The following is a 23899-nucleotide window of genomic DNA, read 5'->3' as shown; positions in this document are numbered from 1 at the left end:
TTTTTTGAGACGGAGTCTCGCTCTGTCGCCCATGCTGGAGTGCAGTGGCCGGATCTCAGCTCACTGCAAGTTCCGCCTCCCGGGTTTACGCCATTCTCCTGCCTCAGCCTCCCGAGTAGCTGGGACTACAAGCGCCCGCCACCTCGCCCGGCTAGTTTTTTATATTTTTTAGTAGAGACGGGGTTTCACCGGGTTAGCCAGGATGGTCTCGATCTCCTGACCTTGTGATCCGCCCGTCTCGGCCTCCCAAAGTGCTGGGATTACAGGCTTGAGCCACCGCGCCCGGCCGGAACCTAGTTTTCAACACGGCTCTCAGGAACACCATCCCTCCTGCCTATAGTAAATATTCATAGTAAGAGCTGAAACGGTGGGGTCAAGGGAACATCATTTCAGGTGAGAAAATTTGTTTCAGTTTATTTCTCACGGTTCTTGCTGTCATGAGAGGAGTTTGATTCATCAATTTTGGGGTGCATTAGAATAACCCATGGGATGGATTAAATAGGCAGATGCCTTGGCCCTGCTCCTGAGAGATCCTTATTCAGTGGATGTGGGGTGCGACTTAACCATCACGTAGCTTAATTTACTTCACAGTCAGTGACAACCCACGATCTGAGAGCCACTGATGAGGCCCTGACACCAGAACCCTTGCCCCATTCTGTCCTTCAGTTTCTCATTCTTAAAAGTAGGCTGGGAATTAGATGACCCCTAATAATGAAATAAAACATTAACCTTTTCCAGAAATGAATGCTGACCAAGTACTATTGTGATGACATTGACTGATGCTTCCTTTATTGTCTTTTCCCTTTTATTTTTGTAGGCGTGTTTGTTCCATAGTGATTTTGGAAAAAGAAAGTAACAATGTCCCAGCCCTAAAGCAAAGGGCACAAAGTAAAAACACACTTACAGTAGCCTGATGTTTTTCTGCTTTCTCCGATGTCTCTTTAAGTTGATTTTGCAGGGCCTCCTGAAGAGATTTCATTTCTTCTCTAGTTTAGTAGAAAACAGAGCATAAGAGAGAAAATAATACAGTTCCATTATTTTCTGTGTACACTATAAAAGGAGGCTTTGCTGTGTACATTTAGGACACAGACAACTAGAATTCCATAAAGTCACAGTTAAGCATACAGGATGTGTCTAAAGATTCTGGTAATAAAAGTCTTTTTCTTCCATGCAAATACTAAAAGCAAGTGGAATTTTTTAAAATTACCTTACTATTATGCTTTATAAAAATCCCACTGTTGGAATCATCTGTGAACTACATGATGTGTTAAAGCAAAGCGATATATAATTCAAGTTGAAAAGATAATTTCACTAACAGCATACTGGGATATGAACATGCTGGTTAGAAAAAGTCACCATAGACTTGCTGATACGATAAAATTACTGTTCCCTTCTGATGCTCTTAATTAATTAATTCTAAAGTATTGGGCTTTATACATCCTTTGTAAGGCCTGAGACCTTTTGTAAAAACAGGGAAAAGAAACTTTTTCTAACTTAAGGCCTCTCTCATTTAATGAAGATAATTAAAAATTGCATGCGTATGCATATATACTCATTGTGTCTCAAGCTCAATAGTACATAAGGATCCTGTATCCTTTTTTTAAAAGGAGTGATATTTCCCTAAATTTGCATTTCTCTTAAAGATTTAGGATTTATTGATTTATAACACATCATATTATTTATATTTATTTATTTATAACACATCATATTATCTTTCTGTGCCTTGATTTTTTTTTTTTTTTTTTACTCAAGCTATCACCTCAAACAGATCAGATATTATAGAAACCTGTTTGAGTCTTACCAGTACCTAAACTAATTTAAAACTTCCAATCTAGTGCCAAAAGACTAGCTCTGGATATTTGGGCAAGTGACACACCATCTCATACTCAATTTCTTCATCCAAAAAAAGGGCGCAATGCTAGAACTAACTAATAGGTTTGTGCTCATATTAAGATGACATAATGTAAACAAAGTGCTTAACACAATGCCTGTAAAATAATTACTTAACAAATGTTAGGTCATGGCAATAACCACTGACACCACTCCACACTCCTATGTTCATTCTCTGACCACAAAATTCTGTACAATCACAAGCTGCTCTTTCACCCAGCAGGACTTAATGGGGCAGCCAGAATAGTCTTGAGACTGATGTACCAGTCCCAATTTCAAGAATTAGAAAGAAAGTCTGTCCGTTTTTTGGAATCATTTTGGACTTTGGTTGACAAATCAAAATATAGTGAGAACAAGTTATAGAATAATTACAGTCACTTTGGTTTTTTAATGATTTATGCTTCTTGGGTGATGCTTTTAATGTGCTTGAAGTGGATTCTAAGTGACAGCTTCCATCACTGTCTCAAACTGGTTTCATTTATCAGACTTGTTTCATATATGGACATATAAAATCTGGGCTTCCATTATTATTTCTGATATTTTCTACAGTGTTTGTAATATAATATAATGTAATATAAACCTACATATATTGTAGGCTTACAATGTGCAAGATACTTTTATAAACCCCACACCAAACTATGACATCATATTATGATAGATAACTAATGTATAGAGGGGTAGTGAAATTGTGTTTTAGTGTCTATATGTTCAAACTATAAAGAGTTACTATACTATCTCTACTAAGAAGGAAGGAAGGAAGGAAGGAAGGAAGGAAGGAAGGAAGGACCTACATGCTATCCCAAACACTCAAATTCTCAACAAGCACTGAGTGAAGCACAATAAAATTATATTTCCTACTGAAAATAGTTATAATTAAAATGACAAAATAATAATTTTTAATATATTTTAATTTAAAATTCCTATTTTATTTTAAAAGATGGTTGTAAAACACTTAACAAAATTAAATAATAAAGTATGTTTTATTAAAATAACAATGAGTATATATATTTAGATAGATAGATAGATAGAGAGATAGATAGATAGATGATGTATGTGTGGGAGTAGGTATCTATCCATATGTTTCTTCCAAAAAAAAAATTCCCCCATTCTGACATCTAGAGGCAATCTAGGGAACAGGACAAAAAACAAATTGTAAAATATGGAAAATGTAGAGAATTCTGAATATTTTCCTGCCAAAGAACACTATCAGGCAGAAAGGTAAAGTAGACTTTTTGTCTTCTATATCTCATTTCTTCTGCCTTCCTTCTAGGCTTATGTCTTCACATGCTCACTGCTGTAGTGCTTTAGCTAGCTATAGATTTCTGCTTCACAGACTTACTAAGTTATCCTCCTAGGGAGGTGATTCCAGACTTGCCTCTGCACCAACTGAGATTTGCTCAATCTATATCTGCTACTTTAGGGCTCTATTTGGTACTAAACTGAAACTTTAATTCTAAAAAATTTCTAAAAAATCCATGGCTTAAGTGACACCTGTAATAGATAGCTCAAATACTGAAATATTTTAGCATAACATTTTGTGTTACAAGGAATTTCAAAGGGCCATCATTTCACACCTCTTTCATCCCAAAGTATAGCTATAAAAACACCCTCAACTTAATCACTCTACAGAAAGGTATTTCTTTCTAGTGACTACCAGCTTATATTAGAGATGGAGAACTTGCCACAATTCTAGCACCTTTTTTTTTTTTGTTTGTTTGTTTTTTGTTTTCAGAGAACATGATTGTAAAGTACTTGAGTACACTGAGTCCAAAACTGCCTTCTGGGAATCTCTACCAACCAACCACCTTAAAGAATAAAAGGTTTTATTCTCTTTTGCTCAAGGACATTTTCAAATTTTCAGACATTTCAGGGTCCTGTCCTATTCCCTATTACCCTTGTTGTGGTTATATATTCTCAGTCCTGACATGGTATGGTTTAAAATCTCTCCATCCACCTGGGGACTCTCCTGTGAATACTATCTAAGCTGTGTAAATATTCCTGAAACGTGATGCTCAAGCCAACACAAATCTCATTTTCTCACTCCTTCTCTCACATAAATGCCCGCACACAAACACACACACCTTTCTCTGCCTGTCTTGTTCCAAAGACACTCTGCTGCCTCTCCACACAGTTGTATGTGGCCACAGCATATACCCTGAATTTACTTACAGCCTAGTTCCAGCTACACAGAAAGACTTACTATTTGCCTCTATATTACAGTTCCAGAGGGAGAAACTAGTTGATTCGTTTTGTTTGGGTGGCCACCTCTGAATCATTAGCTATGACTAGTGGTTTCAGAGTCACATAAAAGAAGCATGGCTTCCAGGGATCACTAGTCCAGATGAAGCCAGATGACAAAGATCTGAGGACAAAGGATCCAGAAAATAAGGTAATAATTGAGAGCTGGATATGTGACCAAATGGCACCTGAAGCACACTGCACTCTTTCAAACTCAGAGAAGATGTTTAAATTTGCAATAAATTAGTATTTTTGATAACCAAAGGTGATACTTTTTCTCTTTTAATGTTTACTAATAAGTCAGATTTTAAATGAGATACACAGTCTCTTTTACCATAATATACACAAAATGTTGATATTTCTCTTTTAAGTAAACAGCAAAATCAGATGCAATACATCTTATATCCTTTTGAGAAGTTACCTTTTATTATAATTTATTGAGTCTTCCATTCTAACTTTGATTGTATATATAATACAAGTTATGCATTTTAAAAGTTTTAATTTTAGATAAAACTATGATTTAGTAAGACCAAAATATTCTCCATTTTATCCTCTCTTTGAAAGGCTTGTTCTACCATCTGGTAGTTTATATACTTTACCACATGTATACCTGATGATTAAAATTCTTAAACACCTATTGACATTTTTTTCCTGATTTTTGCGGTGTTTTTGGTATCATGTGAATCAGCCATAGATATTTTAAGAAAATATCAGCAAACTAAGGGAATAGGTTTTCATTCACATCATGCACAAGCCTGTCTCCTCATCTGTGTCCCTCCAGTGGTAAAGAAAGGCTGACTTTATTTTCTTTTACTCCGTGGTCCTCACTCTTGAGATCTCCCTGTCCTTGTCTCTAAGTAGTGTTTTCTCACCCTGGTCTACATTTTTCTTTCTACTCTGAATGGTTTTGACAGAATAATTTCTCTAAAAGCCAGGAAATAACACAGTATTTCCCCTAAAAGATTTCTTTAATTATATTATTTCTTATAGAGCTACCAAAAAGAGGTTCCCTATTTATTATCACTGAAACCCAGTATATGCCGCCCTTTAGCCATTTTTATTTTTGTCTTTACATACAGATTTATTTTCTAATCTTCTCAAACTCACTATATCGTCTTCAGTCTCTTACTGGGTGCCGCACATATATTGTGTAGAAATCAATTTTGTTTTCTACTTTTGTTCATTCTCCATTCCTAACCTGAAATACTCTATAAAATAAAGTAATCATTTTCAGCATCTCTTGGTCTCTTTTGATGGGTTATTTTTTAATTTTATTTTTTAAAGGATATAGTATATTATTAACTATAGTAATCATGTATTCACTTCATCTAACTTATTTCTCTTCTCCAACTGAAATTTAGTGTACTTTAGCCAATATTTCACCACCAACACTCTCTCCAGCTACCTCTGACCCTGGTAACGACCACTCTAATCTCCACTTCTTTTTACATCAACATTTTTAGATTCCAAATAAGAATGAGATCAGGTGGTATTTGTTTTTCTGTGTCTGGTTTAGTTTCCTTAATATAATGTCCTCCAGGTTCATCCATGTTGTCACAAATGACAAGATTTTCTATTTTCTGACTCAATAATGATCTACTATTTCTATTCCAAATGTTGCTTATGTCCTCTATCACTACCTCACAGAGACACAAATACTTGTGTAATACTGAGCATGATTTATTTCAAACCAATGCAATCATTAAAATAATATGGTTTTGGAAACATCTTCGGTTTGCTTGTTTCAAGTTTTTCTTAATATTAGACTTTGAAGAGAATTTCACATTCAAGGAATAATAAACACATCACTATAAATAATAAGAGTCAATGTAAAACAATTGATTTTATATTTTTAATAGATATTATCAACTCAATCCAAAGGCATGTCAATAATAGAGTTTTGAATTAAGAACCAAGGTCAGTGGAGGACATATAGGCTGATGAGAAGGGACTTAGAATCTACTCCACATGCTATCTTGTGTGTAAACTTTTAAACAGTTTTTTGCATTGCGATCAGTGAGCCAAACTGGAAAGGTGGGGCTGCGGGGTAAGATGGAGCAGATTTTAAATCTAAATTTCAATTAACATGATTCTCGGCAACTCCACTAAGCACTCTGAGCAACAATTTGCCATCTACAAAATGGGAATAATAGCCACTTCACAAGGTAATTGTGAAGATGAAACAAGAAAATATATACAAATCTACTAGAAGAGCTGCTAGTAAGTGTGTGGCAGATGTAAGGTTGTTTCTGTATTAAAATACTTGTTTTTTCTTTTTTTGACTTGGAAAAGCAATTTAAAATCACATGGCTTTTATAATGTATACAAGTATATTTCATAAAATACTTCCCTCAAAAACAAGCAAACCAATACTAATAATATTGTACTGATTCTACTTGTATTGTTAATACGATTATTCCATCCCTTACCACCACATCATCATTACCATAATCAAGTTTTGATTTTATTAAATATGGTCCACTTAAGTCAATATTATCAAATATGTCTATTGATGGGCAGACTTACTAGGGTCCATCTTACTAACTGAGGAAAGTATTATAGCTCCCTAACATTCAAATTGTGATTTGCAGACAAAAAGTAAAAGCATCACCATCACCAAAGAGCTTGTTAGAAATGCAGAATCTCAAGCCCACCCCAGTTGTGTAAGAATCTGCATTTGAACAAGATTCTCAAGTGAATCACATGCACATTTAAGTATAAGTGAAAAGATAAATAGGTTCATGTATTTAGAATCAATAAATTTTGTGAAGTTTCTGAATGTTGCTTGACACTATGGCAGAAGTAACTAAATAAAAAAGAAGTCTTACCTTTGTTGCTGTCCTAATTCCAGAAGTTTCTTAACATCAGTTTTGGCAGATTGCTCATCATTTTTTAAAGACTGATAAGAAAGTGGAAAAAGGAAGTTTTATTCAGATGATAAATTGAGGCTCACTTTAACTTTTGTTTTAGAGTACTAGATAGGACTGCACACATGCCCTGGAACAAGAATTAAAAATAAGTTCATGATGGTCCTCACGGCTCTAAGGACGTAAATAGAAATTTATGACAACAACTACACAATGGGTGAAAGGAATTGAGCAGTCTTGGCTTTTAGAGGTTTAATGGGGGAGAAACTACTCTCCAAATATCAAAATATAAAGAAATAAAGGTTTATTTGTAAGTGAATATAAAACATATCTTCTATTCATTCTTTGAAGTTTTACTGTGTTATCTGCAGGCATGTTAAACCAGGTCTGGTACAGCTTCTACAAATACTAGGGAACATAGCAAACCTCCCTGCACACGCCAGGAAATAACACAATTCAAGATTAAGACAGTCAAAGGGCATGCACCTGTTAGGTTTTGTTGATTTCTTATTTATGAGTAATGCATTAAGACATACAAAAAAACAGGGCCATGTGAAATTGTAACTGGTCTCTACAGACAGAATATTAACAATAAGTTATGTTTACTACTTCAGTCCTTAGTGTTTATGTGCCTCTAAGAAGGTGCAGGTTTCTTGATATTCTTCCCAGTCTATTCACTTGGTGAATTTTCACTTAACCACAGGTCAGGCATTGGTTTCACCAGAAATCAATCTGCACTTCTTTTCATCCTTGTGAATGTTTCCCTGATGCTCTGTGCATGCTTCCATAATAACACTATGATTCCTGCATTGTTATCATCCTGCTACCATCTCTGTGTCCTGCTGGGTTGCCTATGTTTTTTGTTTGTTTGTTTGTTTGTTTTTGCTCTTGTTTCCATCTTCTCCACATGTAACACATCTTCTGGAAGAAAAGCTTAGATGTTGACTTTAAATACTAGCTCTGTCCCTTGACTATCTGCATGCTCTTAGTTTCTTAACCTTTCTCTAACTCTGTTTTCTCAACTATGAAATGTGACAAATAGTCTTCATGTGAAAATTAAATACAAATTGGAGAAAGAGTATCTAGCACTGGAACTTGACCATGTTCAGTAAGCCTCAGTGTTTACTAATACCACCACCACCACCACCATCATCATCTTCATTATCATTATTATCATCTTAATGGGATTAGGAACCTAAGGAGAAGGGTGTAGACAGAAGCAACTCCACGTGGTTTAAAAACATGATTCAAAGGGGCCTATCATGGGGAGGGGGGTGGAGGGAGGGATTGCATTGGGGAGTTATACATGATATAAATGATGAATTGATGGGTGCTAATGAGTTGATGGGTGCAGCACACCAACATGGCATAAGTATACATATGTAACAAACCTGCACGTTATGCACATGTACCCTAGAACTTAAAGTATAATAAAATAAAAAAATAATAAAATAATAAAAAAAATTAGCCAGGCATGGTGGTGCGTGCCTGTAGTCCCAGCGACTTGGGAGGCTGAGGCAGGAGAATTGCTCGAACCTGGGAGGCAGAGGTTNGAGGGATTGCATTGGGGAGTTATACATGATATAAATGATGAATTGATGGGTGCTGATGAGTTGATGGGTGCAGCACACCAACATGGCATAAGTATACATATGTAACAAACCTGCACGTTATGCACATGTACCCTAGAACTTAAAGTATAATAAAAATAAAAAAATAATAAAATAATAAAAAAAATTAGCCAGGCATGGTGGTGCGTGCCTGTAGTCCCAGCGACTTGGGAGGCTGAGGCAGGAGAATTGCTTGAACCTGGGAGGCAGAGGTTGCAGTAAGCCGAGATGGCACCACTGCACTCCGGCCTGGGCAACAGAGCGAGACTCCATCTCAAAAAAAAAGAAAAACAGTATAACTATAACCTATCAGCATGGCTAAGGAGTGCAGTGAACATGGCACCACCCTTAGTATCTGAAGTCCAGGATTCAAGTTCTTCCTCTGCCCCTTGCTAGCTTTGTGACACAGGTCACTTACATATTCTAGCCTTCGATTTGTTCATCCATAAAGTAAGAATAATTATATCTACCTTGCAGATAATGTGTTTTTTAAAACAAATGTAAGGCATCATCATGCTAGGCAGAATATGAAGATCTGATGTTAAACTAAGACCCATGAGAGACAATATATAAGACTTCTGGGTTCCTTGATAAGATGCTATAAGTGACACTCTTCCACCTTCCTGTTCTTCCCTTCACCTACAGTCACAAAGAACTTTCATCACAGGGGTACAACAAAGCCAGCTGCGTCTGACTACCTGGTGCTAGCTTTGAATTAACGACCACTGAGACCATGGAACAACTTTGAAAAGCAAACTTTTAAATTGACTTTTCTTTGCTTTGATCTATCTCCTTTTAAATTACAGCAAAGAGAGAAAGAGGAAGAAAAAGATAATTTTAAGGCAAAACACTCAACTCTGAAAATCAAATATAATAAACTGAATATAGATCTGTCTGGCTACTAAAAAAAATAAAATAAAATAAAAAATAAAAACATGATTCAGTTCAGTAACTAATAGTCTCTGGAGCCAGACCGTCTACATGTAAACTCTGGCTTCTTTTGTAACATTCAAAAATAACATATCTTTCTTAAACATTATCTCTCATGTGTAACAAGGAATGTCACAATAGGATCTACCTCATAGATATGTTACAAGAATTAAACCATATGATACATACAAAGCTTCTAGCATACAGGAGATAATAAATGCAATGTTTATGTCAAATATTGCAATATATTACCAAATATTTATGAAACTATGTTTACCCTGTGTAGAATTTTTTGAAGATTTCAGTATGTTAAGACTTTTTTTTTTTACAGTTGTCTTTTAAAAGTATTTGCCTATTTTGGTAATGCGGTTTATTAAAGAATCTTTAGAATTATCCCATGGGGAATTTAAAATTCTCTTGTAGGTGTCATTCCTATATTCACTTAACTCATGAGCATAATTACTTTGTCCTTTTATAATATGAAAAATACAGGGGTCAAACTGATCTTAGAAGCTTGAGGAACTGATGACTCTGCCAAGCACACAATTTTCTCATTTCTGTATTTGTTAAACACAGAATCCTAGAAAATATTTCAAATTACATTTCTGTTTAAAGTGCATATAATAGTAAGTAATAACTACCATGGTCCAGCCCAGAAACACATTAAAAACTGTTTAAAAATGCATGTTAATCCACTCAGAAAATCAGATCATCTTTTACTGCTCGGAAAATGAGTTTTTATCTCACCTGAAGATTGACTTTAATTCCATCAAGTTCTCTTGATGTCTTTGTTAGCTGACGAAGAATGGTGCTCCGCTCCTTAAAGACTTCTTTCAGCTGCTTTTCTAGCTCTTCATAGTCCTGTCTAACACAGAAAGAACAGGCATGAGAGCCCCCTAAATGCTCCCACTTGGCATCAGTCATAATCAGTAACACTCACAGTTTTAGTAAAATCTAGGGAAATTAAAACCTCAATTACTAAGGTGCTTTTGTTGTCATGATTTCATATAAAAGGGGAAAATTGAAAACCCCATTTTATACAAAAGTTTTGTTTCCCAGTGAGGACTATCTAGGCTCATTGGAGGTACCATAGATCTCCAGGCCAGAGAGAGGTTCCAGGACAATATTGTACCTCTTTTGTATGTATAATATAGTTTATCAGGTACATATTTGAAAATAGGTATGTTTATTGATACCACACTTTTCCCCTCAGGTCTTTACAATTTTACAGCAAGAGATATATTTTGGAAAAATACATCTAAGAAACATAGACAGGTTCTGATATTGGGAGAACAAACTTTGAGGTAGAGCCAGAACATAAAGTCGGAGGCTTGCTTTTTCTCTTGTTTATAGAGAAGGCAACCCATCGAAAATGCAACACCTTCCAAACTTAGCTAAGAATCCCTATCCCTATTGCTATTAAAGAGGTATTGGGAGAAGCAAAATCTCTATGACAATCAGTGAAAAAAATACAGTAATTTCAGTGAATTTTGAACAAACTTGTTAATAAGCACCATGAAAGAAAGACTTCATTATCTGTGTCACGCATGTACACATCCTTTTTTTTTTTTTCCTATTTTTTTCATGTCATCTTTCCAGGAAGTTGAGAAAGATATTGCAATTTGTGTTGTGCAAATGTAAAAAAAAAAAAAAAAAAAAAAAACTAGGAGATTAAGTTACTGCCCTAAAGTTCTTATTAAAATAAACAATTAGCAAGTAGTGAGTGTGTGCACCTTTGTGTATATGTGTGTTTGGCCAGTGGGAGGTAGGTGGTTTGGTGGCAGGATGAGGAAACTGACAATTTCCAGTGCAGCCTAACAAACTGATGGGGAAGCGTTAATTAAAATGATGAATTGGACACATAGGAGAGCTGCTAATCCAGGAAAGACTTCTAGGAAAATAAATATAAAATGTGTAAGAGGTGCTTTGAAAGAGAAATAGAAATTAGTCACATGAAAAGAGAAAACACGTGTAGATACTGATATGGTCTGGCTGTGTCTCACCCTAATCTCATCTTGAATTGTAGTTCCCATTATTCCCACGTGTTGTGGGTGCGTCCCTGTGGGAGATAATTGAATCCTGGGGGTGGTTTCCCCCATACTGTTCTTGGGGTAGTGAATAAGTCTAATGAGATCTGGTGATTTTATAAGGGGTTTTCCGTTTGGCTGGGCTCTCCTTTTCTCTTCCTTGCTGCAAGCAAGACATGCCTTTCATCTCCTTCCATGATTGGGAGGCCTCCCCAGCCACGTGAAACTGTGAATCCATTAAACCTCTTTTTCTTTGTAAATTACCCAGTCACAGGTATGTCTTTATCAGCAGCATGAAACGGACTCATACAGATACTAATGAAAATAAATGTTGAATTTTTCAAAAAGTGAATAAATGTCAGAAGGTTTGGGGTTCTAATTGGGGAGTAGGAGCTTTGTTACTGAAATGTGAAATGACTACTTATTTCACAAGACCGTTAAGTGATGATTAGGAATCTGGGCATTATTTTGAGGACAAATGAAAGTAAATGAGAGGTTTTAGGCAGTAAATGACAAGATCAGATTTATGTTTTGGAAAAAATTTTCCTGGTTGAAAACTCAGGAGTGAATTGGACAAGGGAAAAAAACAGGAAAACAGGTGCCTGTTAAGAAAGTTACCATTGCAATAGTCCAGACAAAAGATTATGCTGGCCTATCTAGAGCAGAAGCAGGGGAGGTAGGGAAACTTGGACTGATTTCAGCAAAACATACAAAATGGAATTAATAGTATACTGTGTCTGTATCTGTATCTATGTGTGTGTGTGTGTGGGGGGGGGAGGTGTTTACATTTAATTATTTTGCCTGCATGCTGTGGAATGAGGGTGGGAGGGAGCTATTTAGTAATGATGCTATGTTGCTGGCTTAGGCAATTTTTGGACATAGCCCTTAACTGAGAGGGAAGTCAGGAAGAACAGGGTTTTTATTAAAAGATGGGTCGACAAGTTCAATTGTAAAATTGTAGGAAAATGGCTCAAATGCTCTCAGCTTTGGTTGAGAATCTGTAAAATTTTACATTGAACTTACCCACATTTTCATGTGTTAAATAGACTAATTTACATAAAGCATTGAACCCATGATAGGTAGTTAATTCAAAATATATACATATATAATTCTATAACTAAGAAATATCATGAATTTATAGTCATTCTGCAGAAATATAAAGGAACTAAGTCTCTTAATGGCCTTAGTGATGATTAATAAGTGCATCTCATCTAGAATAGACTTCTATTACATTTTTTTTTTCTTTTCTCATTTGCTAAATGTAGGTCTCTAGCACTCTTCATATTCTTCTCATTAAAAGGAAATTGGAACGGCCCGTTGCTAAGAACTACAATATTTCTTGCTGGCCTTTTGCATTTCACTGATGAACAGTAATCAGCCAGTAATCAGACAATTATTAATGCTCCAAATTTCCATTCAGTCTCACTGGCAAAGTTAAATACTAAACAGAAAGCCAAATTTTTATTTTCTTCCAATGTTATAACATCACTTTATGCCTCAGTTTGTTTCTCCTGAACAATAAACATATCTCCCAAATCATCTTGTGACCAGAATAAATCATAATAGTAGATCATATGTATTGATAGCATATTATATACAAGATGGTGTTATGCACGTCATTTCATTTACTCCGCAGAAGAATTCATAAGAAAAGCACTATTACTAACCCTATTTTATAGGTATCGAAATTGAGTCACAAGAGTGGCAAATAACTTCTAAGGACATGCTATAAAGAAAAGTGGTATATCAGTCAGTCTCCAAAGCCTAATATCTTAACCACAATTTTGAAAGAACATACTGATTTGGCTATTTATCAGATAAATGTTCACTGCGTCCTTCAAGAACTTATTATATATTACTTCTTTCTTCTCTATTACACAAATAAGTTTTAAATGTTGATTTTATTTACTATATTTATTTTAATTAAATTAAATATAAATAACATTTCCTTTTTTATAATATATAACATCATTTAATTTCATCTTCATATCTGATTCCCAAATAATATTATGAGGAAAACAGAACCAATTTAAATCTCTCTATTTTCTGGTAAATACATTAGGAACCATGAAGAGGACACAAATTATCAGAAAAATATTGGCAGAATTGTTAATTAACGGCACTAGTTTAGACTGAAACATTTAAGGTCTTTATGTAAGAGGAAATCAAATTACACTGCAGAAGCAACCATAATGAAAGTATTGACTAACATTTTATTGGATTTTCTTCCATTTTCAAATGAGTGCATGCTCATCTTCTAATAATGTTCTCTTGCATACATGAAAAGTAAATATGACCCTCCTACACTCATGTTCTGTAACTGGCTTCATATGTCTTAGAGCACTTTCCATGTCTATATATGTTACTATCCATTTTGGTTGTACTTGAATATATTTTTACCACTGAGACCTTATGGTGTTTCCAATTTTTTCTTTCTCTCTTAAAAAGTAATAAAGTGTATATTTGTGGGCACAAAAGAATTCCCTGAGTACTTCTGTGATACAAGTTTCTAAAAGTGTAAATATTTCACTAAAAGTCAACATGTTAATTTTGGGGGGGGGGGGGGGTCTGGCTTTAGTGCCCATATCTTTATTTATTTTAATTTTTAATTTTTGTGGGTATTTAGTAGGTACATATATTTATGGGGTACATGAGATACTTTGTGTTAGTTTCGATATGTGCTGGTAAATTGCCTATCAGCTATTCTAGCCTATAATTTTCTTAGTACATTCTTATGTTCTTCACACCTTCACCTAAACCAGACATTATCTTCTCTCCCTTTTTCTTAAAAGAAAATTTGCTAATGGCATGAGTGAAAAATGGTACTCTCTTTCTGATGTAATTTGTATTTGCTTTATTAGAGATTGATTATATTTTCATAATATTACCACTTGTATTTCTTTCTCTATAAATTATCTGTTTATGTCTTTTGCCCATTTAAATTTTGAGTTAGTTACTTATTAGTTTTCTAGGGCTTCCATAACAAATTAACTAAGACTGGGTAGCTCAAACAATAGATATTTTGTCTCACAATTGTGGACGCTAGAAATCCAAAATCAAGTTGTTTGTAGGGTGGTTTCCTGTCAGGGCTGTGAGAGAAGGATCTGGCTCAGGCCCCTCTCATTAGCTTGCAGATGGCTGTCATCTCCTTATGTCTCTACACAGCATCTTCCTTCCAGGTGTATCTCTGTGTCTAAATCCTCCCTTTACATAAGAACACTAGCCATATTGGTTTAAAGTCTGTCCTAATGACCTTATTTTAACTTTATTACCACTGAAAAAACTATCTCCAAATGAAGTTACATCTAATGTACTAGAGATTAGGACTTCAACACACAAATTTGGGGGCATATATTCCAACCCATTACATTTACCTAATTGATTTGGAAGACTCTTGTCCACTATGGGTTTTAGTTCATTGTCATTATATGGAATTTTTTTTCCTACTTCTTATTGGTATTTACATTTATCCCTCTCCAATTTCTTTTAAACAGTTTATGTAGATAAATCCTTTTCTCTTTATGGCATCTGGACTATTCTTAAACAGTTTTCTCCAACCCATGTTATTTAAAAGTTTACGCACATTTATAAAAATGTATCAGTTTTAATTTTAATAAACTATCCAATTGATTTTTGTATCTACATATATACAAATATACAAATACATATGTATTATAAGAAGGGGGACTATAACTTAAATATGGATAGTCAGTTGTCCTAACACGATTGGATACAATACATCCCCTGCTTTTAATATGGCACTTTTTGATGTAACACATTATTTTTACTAAATGTTTTGAAATTCTGTATTTGGATTCATTTGCTGTCTTCATGACATATCGTGATTTAAATATTAAAACTGTGTACAACATTTTGATACTTCTTAGATTCATCCCCCCTATTGTTTTTGTTCGTAGTTTCATTGGCAAATGTTCTCTTTTGTTTCTTCTGAATGAATTTTAGAATGAGCATGTCAATTTTCTGAAAATTCCTGCAGGGAACTTAACTGAAATTGCATTTGCATTACAATTATATTTAGGGAAATAGATAACAATGACATATTTTTCCATCCAGAAACATAATCTCATTTATTATGCCAGTATGTTTTTATAATTCAGAAATTCTTTACATTTACTCATTTTTTGTTAGACTTATTGATATTGTATCTGGAATTGGTTCCTCCAGGTGGGTTCTTGGTCTCACTGACTTCAAGAACGAAGCCACAGACCCTCGCGGTGAGTTTTACAGTTCTTAAAGATGGTGTATCTGGAGTTTGTTCCTTCAGATGTTCAGATGTGTCCAGAGTTTCTTTCTTCTAATGGGTCCGTGATCACGCTGACTTCAGGAGTGAAGCGCAGACCTTCGCAGTGAGTGTTACATCTCTTAAAGGTGCTGTGTCAGGAGTTGTTCATTCCTCCCCCTGGGTTTGTGGTCTCACTGACTTCAGGAATGAAGCCACAGACCCTCACAGTGAGTGTTAGGGCTCATAAAGGTAGTGTGGACCCAAAGAGCGGGAACAGCAAGATTTATTGCGAAGAGTGAAAGAACAATGCTTCCACATTGTGGAAGTGGACCCAAGTGGGTTGCTGTGACTTGCTTGGGTGGCCAGCTTTTATTCCCTTATTTGTCCCTGCCCACCTCCTGCTGATTGGTCCATTTTACAGAGTGCTGATTGGTGCATTTTACAGGGCGCTGATTGGTGTGTTTTTACTGAGTGCTGATTGGTGTGTTTACAAACCTTTAGCTAGACACAGAGTGCTGATTGGTGCATTTACAAACTTTTAGCCAGACACAGAGTGCTGAATGGAGCATTTATAATCCTTTAGCTAGACAGGAAAATTCTCCAAGTCCCTACCCGGCCAGCCGGTTTCTCCTATCACTATTATTGTGGATGGGTTTCTCCATTTAATTGTCTAAATAGATATTGCTAGTCATCTTTAAAGTTACTGTCTGTAAGTTGATTTTTATTCCAGATACCTCATTGAACATTATTATTAGTTGTCATAGTTATTCAGTTTATTCTGTTAGCTTTTTAAAGTGGTAGCAATAACTTATTTGAATTGACCAATCATCTCTTTTTCTAAGAGCTATAATTTTATTTATTTTTTGTTTTTAACTAATCATGTTACCTAAGGTATTCAAAACAATGTCGAATAGAGGAGGTGATAGAATACCTTTTATCTTGTCCTAGACTTAATTAATTGATTGATTTTTTGAGAGAGGGTCTGGCTTTGCTACCCAGGCTAGAATACAGTGGTGTGATCTCGGCTCACTGCCACCTCTGCTTCTTGGCTCAAACCATCCTCCCACCTCAGCCTCCCAGGTAGCTGGAACTACAGACACACGCCACTACCCCCAGCTAAATATTTTCTATTCTTGGTAGAGATGGGGTTTCTCCATGTTACCCAGGCTGATCTCGAACTCCTGAGCTCAATCAATCTGCCTTCCTCAGCCTCCCAAAATGCTGGGATTACAGGTGTGAGCCACCAGGCCTGGCTTGTCCTTGACTTTAAAATAAAAAGTTATGCTTCTTCACCGAGTACAACATTTGTAATTTTCAAGCAATGCTATCTTTCTTAGTCCATTATTTTAAATATACATTGTATTAAGATACAGCATTCATGCGGAAAAACAAAAATCCCAAGGACACACTTGAAGTATTGCAAACTAAACACATCAGACATTTAAGAGAGAGAAAACTAACCTTAGAAGGTTTTCTTAGACTGCACCCATTCATTACCTTTACCCTCCTCCCAAAATATAATCAATATTCAGACTTCTGTGACTTAAAATTGTTTATGTGTGAAATGTATACACATATAAATCATACATCAAATGCTTTTGTTTGCTTCTTTTAATATATCAAGTTTGTAAAAATGTTTCATATTTTATGCAAAGTTTAATTTTATTAATTTTATTTTTTATTTTTCATAGATAGGGTCTTGCTTTCTCACACAGACCGGAGGGCAATGGTGTAATCAGCTCACTGCAACCTCAAACTCCTGAGCTCAAGCCATCTTCCAACTTCAATCTCCCGAGTAGCTGGAACTATAGGCACACATCACCACACTCAGGGCTAAGTTTTTACAATTTTTTTTGTAGAGATGGGGGTCTCATGATGTTTCCCAGCAGGGTCTTGAACTCTGGACTTCATATAATTCTCATGCCTCAGTCTCCCAAAGTGCTGGGATTATAGGCATGTGCCGCCATGTCCAGCCAGTTTATTAATTTTTAACACTGCATAGTGTAGTGGTGAATAACTACAGAATTTTTTTCTAGTGTTGATAGACACTTGTGTCTTTTTCCAGTTTTTGACTATTATGAGTAATGCTGCAATGAATATTTCATATGCTTTGTGGTTAACATATAAACACATTTATGCTGGGTATATATCTAAGAATGGAATTGCTGCATTATAAAGCACGCATATGTTCTACTTTAGCAAATAACAGACAAAAAATTTTTCAAATTAGTTGCAGAGTAGGGGAGGTAGAGAATTCCAGTTGCTTCATATTCTTATCCACACTGGTGTCATTAGTATTTGTTTTTAATTCCGTAACTCTGGTAGTGGTGTAATAGTGTCTCATTTTAGTTATAATATGAATTTTCCTGGTTGGTGACTCATAAAGGGAGGATGTTACTAAAGGTGATTTTTATATATCCTGTATAAAATGACTGCTCATGACTTTTGCCCTTTTTCCATTAGTTTGTCCGCTGCTTGTTACTGATTTGTGGGAGGTACTTATACATTCCACACATGAGCCCTTTTATGATAAAATGGATTAAAATATAATTTCCTATTCTGCTGCTTGAATTTTCAATCTCTCTCTCTCTCTTTTTATTGTTTATTTATTTTATTTTTATTTACTTTGTTTTTTTGATATGAGGTCTAACTCTGTCGCCCAGCTTGGATGCAGTGGCATAATATGGGCTTACTGCAACATCCGTATCCTGGGTTCATGCAATTCTCTTGCCTCAGCCTCCCAAGTAGCTAGGATTACAGGCATGAAGCCCCACGCCCAGCTAATTTTTGTATTTGTAGTAGAGATGGGGTTTCACCTTGTTGGCCAGGCTGATTTTGAATTTCTGACCTCAAATTATTCGCCCACCTTGGTCTCCCAAAGTGCTGGGATTACAAGCATGAACCACTGTGCCTGGCCCTGAATTTTCAGTCTCTTAATGGTATCTTTTAATGAAGAGTTGTTGATAATAAAAATATTGATATGGTTTGGCTGTGTCCCCTCCCAAATCTCATCTTGATTTGTAACTCCCATGATTCCCACATGTCGTGGGAGGAACCTGGTGGGATGTAGTTGAATTATGGGGGCAGGTCTTTTCCATGCTGTTTTTGTGATAGTGAATGAGTCTCATGGGATCTAACGGATCTCTTTCTTTGCCTGCGGCCATTCATGTAAGACGTGACTTGCTCCTCGCCTTCCACAATGATTGTGAGGCCTCCCCAGCCCGTGGAACTGTAAGTCCAATAAACCCCTTTTCCTGTATAAATTACCCAGTCTCAGGTATGTCTTTATCAGCAGCATGAAAACAGACTAATAGGAATATAGACCAAATTAATATTTATATCAAGATTTGTCCTTTTTAAACCTAGTTTAAGAAATGTAAGCTGGCTTACTGTATTGTCTAGGAGGCTATGTATTAAGTAGTTAGTTAATTCACTTATTTCACTGTTCACATTTTAGATATGCAAACAACCTGGAATTGTTTTATTCTGTATTACATGGGAACATATAATTAAATCCCAATATTTTGCAGTGCCATTTTATAAAGTTTCTCAATAAAAGTATCTGTTTTATATTATTTAATCCATCAAATTGAAATATTTGTTTAACATTTTGTTAGAGTCACTGTTTCTTATTTATTACAGCTTTATAAATATATATATATATACATCCAACAGTCTAAAAATTTAAATTTTGTTATTTTCTTCAAGATTGTTTTGCTTCTTCATGGTTGAGTGCATTTCCATATACATTTTAGAATTGGTTTGTCAATTTCAACAAGAATAAAACCTTGTTAGGGTTTTGGGTGACTATATTGACATTTTAAAAATGTTGAGTTTTCCGCTTCATAAATATTTCATATACTACAATTTATTTAGAGATTGTAACATTTTATCTTAATAATATTGTATAGTTTTTAGTGCACAATCCCTTTGTGCATCACTTACATTTAGAATCTTTTGAATTTACTATATACATAATAATACTTTCTGCAAGAATGATAGTTTTCTTTTACATCTTAATTTATTATCAAGAATTAAAAACCTATTCTACAGTGCTCAACAGAATTGATAATATAAACATCTTTGTCTTATTCCAGGTTCTAGGAGAAAAGCTTTCAATATTTCACCCCAAATATGGTATTTCCTATTGGATTTTTGTAGTAAATATTATTATTCTTTTTCTTTTACATGATCAGATGTAAAATGTTCCCTTTCTAGTTTCTTAATCATTTAATCATGAATAAAATTTAAATGCTGCAAATATAAGCAGAATAGAAATCCCTATGTCATTCATTTGATCATGTGATGCTCCAAAGGCACGCTAGGGGACATGACTTATCAGAGACTTTAAACGTTGTTTACGTTATTTTTCTTAGCTTTTTGTTCTCCTGCTATGGGCCATGTGAAAAAATAACCATAGGTAACTGCTTCAACTTAGGCTTCTTCAGTAAGAAAATAAAGAGAACAGGTCTGAATTTGATCCGTACTCTGAAGCAGCAACATTTGCAGTAAGCTCCCAACATGAGCTTGAAAAATAAGTGCTTGTTTTTGTAAGTCATCAGGCTTTTGGAGTAATTTGTGATGTACTATCAGTATAGCAAAATTTTGTCTAATAAATGCATTAGTTCAAGTGATCACATATATTTTTCTTTTATACTATTAACGTACTTCGTTGCATTGATCCATCTTACACGTATGATCAATGATTACATTATATTAATCTCATACTATCAAATATTTCATGTATAGTTCTGCTAGATTCAGTTTGCTAATATTTTGTTTATCACTTTTATATTTATTTTTATAGAAAAAATCTTTTGTAAATGTCTCATATCCTTGTAAAACTTGATATCTAAGTTATGCTTAACTCATTAAAAAAATTGGGCTGGGCGCGGTGGCTCAAGCCTGTAATCCCAGCACTTTGGGAGGCCGAGACGGGTGGATCACGAGGTCAGGAGATCGAGACCATCCTGGCGAACACGGTGAAACCCCGTCTCTACTAAAAAATACAAAAAACTAGCCGGGCGAGGTGGCGGGCGCCTGTAGTCCCAGCTACTCGGGAGGCTGAGGCAGGAGAATGGTGTGAACCTGGGAGGCGGAGCTTGCAGTGAGCTGAGATCCGGCCACTGCACTCCAGCCTGGGCGACAGAGCGAGACTCCGTCTCAAAAACAAAACAACAACAACAAAGAAAAATGGGTAGTATTTTTTTTTTCTATTATCTGAAAGAATTTGTGTAAGACTGATAACCTTTATGCCTTGAATGAGGAGAATTCAGAACTAAAATAATATGGCCTGCAAATATTTTGTGGGAAATCGTTTAGTTAGTCAGTGCTTTAATAGATATGTAAATATTCAAATATTCCAATTGTTCCCATTTCAATGCCAATAAATTATGTAATTTTTAAGAATATGTCTATTTTATTATCATTTATTTACTTCATGATTCTGTGTGTTAGTCTGAGCTACATGGGCCACTCACTTGGTTGGGCTTATTGTTGTATTTGCGATCTTTTGTTGATCAGCCAATGCTTCTATGGTTGACTTGCTGTCAGTTTAGCAGTGAAAGCAGCTGGGTCTCGCTTTATCAGCAAGCTAGCCTAGAGCGGATCATCTACTAGTTGGTCAGGGATCTAAGAGAATTAGCAGAGGTCAGGGAGTATTTTTCAGGTTTAGAGTGAGATTTAGAATAACATCCTGTCAACCATATAGTATCAGTTACAAAGCAAGTCACAAGTTCAGGTCAGATTGAAGAGTCAGATAAATATACTTTATGTCTTGATGGGAAAACTTCAAAGTCATACAGTAATTGTACATGTATATAAGGAGAATAGTTATGGGCATATTTGCAAACAGTGTACTACATAGTGCCAAATGCTGTGTTGATTTCTCTATATTTTATTTCTCAGAGATTGGCCATTTGAGTACTTGTTACCTTGTGCATTGATAGTTCTCCAATGCCTTAAAAGGAATTATTATTTTGAATTTTATCAAATTTTTCTGTTGCTTTCAGTAGGAAGATTGGTCAGCAGTAAGACTGACAAGTTTGTTCAATTTCACTAAAGATGGACATTTTGGGGCCATGATTTAACTAATTATTTTCTTTAGCTCTCAAAGATAGACCTTCGCTCAATCAAATCCCATCTCTTCTCCAATTCTAAATATTTGAACATTTTTATTTGACTCTACCCAATCTTACTGTCCTAGTTCAGGTTCTCACTATTTGAATGTTTATATAATAGCATTATATGAATTGATTTTCTTTTTTGTTTGTTTTTTGCTTTTCTAATCCATTTAATTCAAATTATACTTTTTAACTTAAAATTCTAACTGGATCAACTTACAGTTCAAAACATCAGTGGCCCCTTCAGCCATGTCAAGGTCAAGGCCATCTGCCCTGGGGCTTGAATCTGTCTTTATTCTCCTTCAGTTTCCTTTGTTCAGCTTTCGTCTATTTCCTCTTATATACCCTGTACTCAGTTAACTAATTATCAAAGAGAATTTCTTGAAGATATTTAAATGTGTTTTGACTATTTTAATTCCTGTGGATAAACTAGATCTAAGATTAAAATGAATTCCCTAAGGAATCATTTGTTTAAATTCTTCCTAGTATTTAAGAACTTCCCACACACCATTGTACTCTGTAGGGCCTTAACACTTGATTTCACAGCACAAAATCTCCAAATACGTCATCAGTCTCTTCAATCCTTAGTCTTCTGTCAAAGTTTTCTGTATTCTCCATCTCTCTTCAAAGCTTTCTAGTATTATAATATTATATTATGTGTATGTGCCTCACCACAAAATTGAATGCTTTGACTGCAGAAATGTTGTTTGACACTAGCACAGTGTTTTGTACTCATAATGTTGAACTGTATCTCTGAGCACTGTGCTTCCAGAAATCACCAATGGTTAAGAAATTCCCCAAACCTTTTATGTCTCCAAAAATGCGATACTGCAAAATACTATCCTTGCCATATGAGTTAGATAAGATTCATGGATGACATTCTTATTTACCTGTTATGTTGTCACTCAGACACTCCAACTTCCCACTCTTTCTCTCATAATGATTAGCTAAACTTTGCTTCACTGATTAATCTGCACAAAAGGACTGCTAGCTTCATTTGACCAGAGTGGTCAAGCTTTTTGGTCTAGCTTCTCACCTCTCACACCTGTGAACGCTGTCTCACCTTGGGTTTCAACAAGCATTATGAACTTAAGGAAGTATTGGAACATGGAACACCACCTTAACAACCACTCTGAGATTAGCTTTTACACCATTAATTAATTGGCTTATGGTTTAAAAATATGTCCTGTTCAATTGTTTGGTCATACAACCTGCTCACTCTTTTCCCCACAGCCAGGTCTTGATAGTCCTGTTTCCTTTCTCTCTATAAAAGAAAGCCTTTACTCTATGACACTTAAAGATTGTGTGGTTGACATTTTCTTTCTACTGTAACAGCTTTTTGAATAAATTATTTTCTTACTTAAGACTACATTATGACAGATTGGATAACAAAAATGTGGTATATAAACACCATAGAATACTATGAGGTCATAAAAAAGAATAAGATCATATGTTTTATGGGAACTTGGATGGAGCTGGAAGCTCTTATCCTTAGCAAACTAACACAGGAACAGAAAACCAAATACCACATGCTCTCGTTTATAAGTGGGAGGTAAATGATGAGAACTCATGAACACAAAGAAGGGAAAATGGACACTTGGGTCTGCTGGACAGTGGAGGGAGGGAGGAGGGAGAGGAATAGAAAAGATAACTATTGCGTTCTAATACCTGGGTAATGAAATAATCTGTACAACAAACCCCCATTGCATGAGTTCATCGATGTAACAAACCTCCACATGTACTGCTGAACCTAAAAGAAAAGTTTTTTAAAATTAGAAAAAAAAATTAAGACTACATTGTTTGTATTCAATAGCACATTGTGAGATGCTTAATAAATGTAGGTTAGCAGAATAAATTTTCACTACTAACCTTTGCTTGGTTACATCATCCTAGAATTCCTTTACCTACTCTCCTTACCAGTCTAGTTAGAGAAAGTACTTCATTTCACCTCTTCCATGAAATCTCCTCCTAG

General features: G+C 35.3%; 1 protein-coding gene across 3 annotated transcripts in view; it reads right to left on the bottom strand.

Moving 5' to 3' along the window:
• The window catches only part of LUZP2 (leucine zipper protein 2), a 583280-nt gene that overhangs the window by 308884 nt on the left and 250497 nt on the right, over positions 1 to 23899 (bottom strand). For 2 of the 3 annotated variants that reach the window (XM_017851852.1, XM_017851851.1), the window contains exons 2-4: positions 10283 to 10400; positions 6957 to 7027; positions 905 to 986 (exon numbers count right to left, since the gene is read on the bottom strand). In XM_017851852.1, the coding sequence (XP_017707341.1) occupies positions 905 to 986; positions 6957 to 7027; positions 10283 to 10400 (271 nt within the window). The remainder of the gene's footprint in view (positions 1 to 904; positions 987 to 6956; positions 7028 to 10282; positions 10401 to 23899) is intronic. The other variant, XR_001881449.1, reaches the window with a different exon arrangement.

Source organism: Rhinopithecus bieti, unplaced genomic scaffold, assembly GCF_001698545.2.
Source record: "Rhinopithecus bieti isolate Rb0 unplaced genomic scaffold, ASM169854v2 scaffold_34314, whole genome shotgun sequence".
Lineage (NCBI taxonomy): Eukaryota > Metazoa > Chordata > Mammalia > Primates > Cercopithecidae > Rhinopithecus > Rhinopithecus bieti.
This window is presented reverse-complemented; position numbering and strand designations above follow the sequence as displayed.